This window comes from Limulus polyphemus, unplaced genomic scaffold, assembly GCF_000517525.1.
Source record: "Limulus polyphemus unplaced genomic scaffold, Limulus_polyphemus-2.1.2 Scaffold5034, whole genome shotgun sequence".
NCBI classification, from domain to species: domain Eukaryota; kingdom Metazoa; phylum Arthropoda; class Merostomata; order Xiphosura; family Limulidae; genus Limulus; species Limulus polyphemus.
This window is the reverse complement of record NW_013670644.1, coordinates 14,537-20,098: the sequence shown is the minus strand read 5'-3', so window position 1 is coordinate 20,098 and position 5,562 is coordinate 14,537. Positions and strand designations below refer to the sequence as shown.

Genomic DNA, 5,562 nt, shown 5'->3' with positions numbered 1-5,562 from the left:
GTTTGTGTTTTAATGGAACACTCCTGAAGAAGCTGTAAAGCAAAACATTGAGTGTCCAAAGAAATAGAAGTACGTTTGGTGGTATAACATTGATTATTCTAGTATTAGAATTATATATGCTGATGAAACAATCTCTTTTTGATGACTTGTTGTTCCTCAAAGAGTGACAGAACTGTAGTTATTTGGAACTTTTTTATGTTTCTGTATCATTTAAATCATAACTGTTTTTTTATTTTTAACAGTGGAATGTGTCATTGATTCTGATTGTCACCAAGGAAAGATTTGTCAGAACTATCACTGCATAGGTAAATATAACATTTCTGTTTTTATATGCATACACACACACATTCAAGTTACTCTTTTAAAATTGAAATTGTTTATATACAGTGAAGATTAAGTTGCTAGTTGTTAATTTTTAAACCAGAACCTGGAAATACAGAATTATTTGTAAAATTCCCTAAGAAAGCACAATTTTTTTTTGTAGCTGAAAGTGTTTTAAGTACTAGAAAATCGTGAGTACCTCCAGGGTTAAACTGTATTTTTTGTTGAATTACGTGTAAAGTTCATGCATTTCATTTGAATTTTTATGGATTCATAGATTTTTCATGATAATTAATGTAACAACATGACGTGTAAAGCATATTTCATTGTGGATTCGAAGGTTTTTCATGATAATTAATGTATCAACATGACATGTAAAGCATATTTTATTGTGGATTCGAAGGTTTTTCATGATAATTAATGTATCAACATGATGTGTAAAGCATATTTTATTGTGGATTCGAAGGTTTTTCATGATAATTAATGTATCAACATGACATGTAAAGCATATTTCATTGTGGATTCGAAGGTTTTTCATGATAATTAATGTATCAACATGACATGTAAAGCATATTTTATTGTGGATTCGAAGGTTTTTCATGATAATTAATGTAACAACATGACGTGTAAAGCATATTTTATTGTGGATTCAAAGGTTTTTCATGATAATTAATGTATCAACATGACATGTAAAGCATATTCCATTGTGGATTTGGAGTTTTATTTTCTTAAAGATGTAACAGTACTGGTGATGATCATGGTTTTGTCTTCTATGTTTAGTGGGTTGTAGATCAGATCAGAGCTGCCAGAGTAACGAGGTTTGCATCCGAAGACAATGTCAGGACCCTTGTCAGTTTAGCGGATCATGTGGTTTCAATGCTCGCTGTAAAACTGTTAATCACCAACTTGATTGTAGCTGTTCTGTTGGTTATACTGGAAACCCTATTTTGGAATGTTTCAGAAGTATGTGCATTTTTAATATGTATCATTGATTTTATTTAGAAAGTTATACCATGTCAAATTTTTAAAATATCTGATGTACAACTTAATTTGTAGAAAATATTATTGTGGAGAAATTATCTACTTAGCCAATAAATTCAAACTTATTTCATCATTGCTTTTTTCAATTCCGCTTAATTAATCTTAGACTAAAAATAATGTCTTTCCACCAAATAGAACTAATAGTATTTCTAGTACAAAGATGTTTTTGTGGAAGTAAAGATATTTCTTTCCCTCTTCTTATAGTTATTGGACATTGCCAGTCTGACCAAGATTGTCCTCCAGGCAAGGAATGCAAGAACAACCGATGTGAAGGTATGAAACATTCAAATTTGAAAAGCGACAGACTACACATGAAATGTAATCGAGAAGTGGTATTTTCTTTACAGCTTGTGACTGCAGAAAAAGTTTCATTCAGACTTACAAATTGCTAGCTGTATCACATTTAAATAATTCTTTTCTAACTTTGTGAAAAAATGTATAATTTTTTTTTATAATTTGATAATATTTTGTTTACATATTCTTGATTTATTATGACCATTTCACGTGGGTATTTGTTCCAATCTTATACATAAAAAGTTTGTAAGCTCAGCTTTAAGGGTCAAGATTTTTGTTATTGACCTGTATTCCTTTGTATTTCAGAAAAAGTTGAATGCCATGTCGATAGCGATTGCTTGCTAAGGCACATTTGTCAACGAAACAAATGTTTTGGTGAGTTCTTCTTCAGTTGATTATCACGCTTTAACATAAAAACAAATGTACAGAAACTTGTTTTACAATCATGTAACATGAATAATTCTTTTCATAAGATGTTTTCTAGAAAGTACGATTTTCTTACAACGAAAAAGCTTATCAAGTCTGTATTTTGATCATATAATATCAGGTTTGTGTTTTTATTGGCCAACTGAAATCTTATTACGTGAATTATTTTGATTGATTGATGTTTTTTTTTTGAAGGAGAAAGACATGTATAGTCTTAAGCACATTAACCAGAAGTAAAGTAAGTCATCAGAATATATGTTACGTTTCTCTCTTTAGTGGGCTGTCGAACAGATGATAATTGTCCCCTTGATCAGGGCTGCTATGTTGGAAGATGCCAGAATCCATGTACTATAAGAGGATCTTGTGGCAGTAAAGCTGAGTGTACACCAGTTCGACACAAAGCGGTGTGTACGTGTCCAGCTGGATACACGGGAAATCCCCTCTTGGATTGTAAACGAAGTATGTTTGGCTTTACTTTCCTTCAAACGTTTTTACTTTTTTTTTGTCAGCACTTAAATAGTAATAAAACAACAATTTTATTTTGTTTTGTTTTTCTGTAGTTTTTCATTCTTCAGTCTCTTTACTGTTGTTAAGACGGATTCATTTTTCTTTCTGTTTGTTTTTTTAATTTTATTAATACATTGTATTCCTTTCTAACTCCTGGTTCCATTCAGATTTTCAGGTTGTGTCTATATCTGGTATTTTCTTTAATATTAAACAGCAGAACAATGAGAGTTAGTTTTTACTGTATACATGTCTGAAATGAATCATTCTATTGTCTAGTTGGAGAATTTTGTGAGACAGACCGACAGTGTTTACCAGGATACATATGCCAGAATGGAAACTGTGTGGGTAAGTTTAATTAATGCTTTACCATATTGTGAAGTATCATATAATTTGAATCCAGTCAATTAACTTTGTTTTTCATAAAGCACTAGCATTTACTGTTTACATTTTTATATACTTGACATAAAAACTAAAAATGTATGTTATTCATCTATAAGTAAAATTGATTGCCTTTTACAGTTTCCGTTGGATGCACTTCTGATAATGACTGTGACCACGGGAAAATCTGTGAAAACACTAAATGTATCTGTAAGTAACAAAAAAGATCCAAATGTTTTATTCAAAGCTTGACTACAGTTTCATTTCCTTGTGATATATTAAATGTTAAGGCACCAGAAGAAAGCATTACGTAACCTGAACTTAAATGGTGTATATATCTTTATCGTAATAGAATATGGTTAGTTGGACTCTATAATAAATAGCGGATGGTTAAGCTTGCAAGAAGAAGGTTTTAACATACTGTTTCATTTGGTTATTTAACTCGATCACGTCACTAATTTTTTGATTCTTGCTGCAGATGGATGTCGAGCAGACAGTGACTGCGAGTTTGACAAAGCATGCATACAGAGGAAATGTCAAAATCCATGTAACTTTGACGCTTGTGGAACAAAAGCCGATTGTCTCCCTGTTAGTCACCAGGCCGTGTGTCGCTGTCCTGTAGGTTATACTGGAAATCCCAAGTTTTTATGCACCACAGGTAATTTATGGAGCTTTTTTAATACTAACCATTATATTTACATCGTTAGCTGTATGACATCAAAAAAACCTTTTGAGATGACACATAACTTGTAAGGATACTGGAAATTGTATATATACAAGGGCACTTCAGAAGGAAACAAGATTGTTAACCATTAAGCACACTGTTAACCATTGAGTACATTGTTAACCATTGAGTACATTGTTAGCCATTAAGCACACTGTTAACCATTGAGTACATTGTTAACCATTAAGTTCATTGCATTTCTTCCATCTTTCAAAGATTTTCACTGTAGGTCAATAAAAGCTCAAGTGTCAGCATCTGCAATTTATTTTCAGACACTTTGTGATATTATATTAAGAGTAGAACACAAAACCAATATATTTTTTGACACTTTGTGATATTATATTAAGAGTAGAATACAAAACCGATATATTTGTTGACACTTTATGATATTATATTAAGAGTAGAACACAAAACCGATATATTTGTTTGGTTTTGTGTTCTACTCTTAATATAATATCATAAAGTGTCGATATATTTGTTGACACTTTATGATATTATATTAAGAGTAGAACACAAAACCGATATATTTTTTGACACTTTGTGATATTATATTAAGAGTAGAACACAAAACCGATATATTTGTTGACACTTTATGATATTATATTAAGAGTAGAACACAAAACCGATATATTTTTTGACACTTTGTGATATTATATTAAGAGTAGAACACAAAACCGATATATTTTTTGGTACAAAAACCCACCACTTTCGTTTTTTGACTCTTAATAACGTTGCCATCTCTGTTAAGAACATTAGTTGTGAGGAAAATGTTACTGACCATTCTTGAGACAACCAGGAAGATGAAAGTCATATAGGTTAGGTCATGATAATATTCAAAAGGTTTTGAACAACAACCGGTATGGGATTTGGCATTGTCATTCTGGAAAATGGGCCTTCCTTCTTCAGGAGTGAAATGAATATCAGAAGTATATATACACTGTCATTATGTTCGTTCTAATGATGGTAGTTTAAACTTCAGTTTTAAGTAAAGTCGTTAAGTGTTTCTAAAGATTCAACTTAATCCTTAAGAACTAGTCTTAATTCCCAAACACACATAAGTTATCAAGTTTCTTTTGTTTTATGGAATATATCAAGACTTTTCAAACTCCAATGCTGAGTTTTCTGGTTTTGTTTTTGTTTAAATTTGTGTAGTCAAGCTTGCACATTTATAAAGTGAGATTTTTTTTCTCTTATAGTTGTGGAAGAATGCTATGTTGACAGTGACTGCGAACTCGGAAAGCTGTGTATCAGTAATAGATGCATTGGTACGTCATATAGCATTATTACTGACCTCACTTTATAGGAAAGTCTATTATTATAAATAGAAACTTAAGACTTCGTTTGAGCATCAGTCATTCTTGAAGTGGGAATAGGTATTATAATATTGTATGAAATGTTTTTAGAAAGACGAGGAATTACCTGGTGAAATGTAGAACAGTTATTGTAATTTTTATTTAAATTAATAGATTGGATATTTGGCTTGTCGTAAAATATCATGTAATATGTTGAGCTTGTAAAAATGTATCATTGATAAAGTAATATATCTATATATATATAATTAAAAGTCTTACAGATTTGTACTGACACATCGGTATAACAGCTTAGTATCTACCAAATCTTACACTTTGTACTAACACATCTATATAGTACCTACCAAATCTTACACTTACACTTTGTACTAACACATCTGTTTAATATCTACCAAATCTTACACTTTGTACTAACACAACTGTTTAGTACCTACCAAATCTTACACTTTGTACTAACACATCTGTTTAATATCTACCAAATCTTACACTTTGTACTAACACATCTGTATGATACCTACTAAGTATTACCAGTTTGTATTAACACATACTGTCTGTATAATA

The 5,562-nt window shown here is 30.9% G+C and overlaps 1 protein-coding gene across 1 annotated transcript in view; it reads left to right on the top strand.

The window, feature by feature from the left end:
- LOC106472036 (fibrillin-2-like) overlaps positions 1-5,562 on the top strand; it is a gene marked incomplete at its 3' end in the record, with an annotated part of 41,844 nt that overhangs the window by 21,918 nt on the left and 14,364 nt on the right. Inside the window, exons 32-40 of the mRNA XM_022400642.1 lie at positions 243-305; positions 1,102-1,284; positions 1,567-1,635; positions 1,963-2,031; positions 2,359-2,541; positions 2,866-2,934; positions 3,109-3,177; positions 3,446-3,625; positions 4,888-4,956. Coding sequence (XP_022256350.1) covers positions 243-305; positions 1,102-1,284; positions 1,567-1,635; positions 1,963-2,031; positions 2,359-2,541; positions 2,866-2,934; positions 3,109-3,177; positions 3,446-3,625; positions 4,888-4,956 — 954 coding nt within the window. The remainder of the gene's footprint in view (positions 1-242; positions 306-1,101; positions 1,285-1,566; positions 1,636-1,962; positions 2,032-2,358; positions 2,542-2,865; positions 2,935-3,108; positions 3,178-3,445; positions 3,626-4,887; positions 4,957-5,562) is intronic.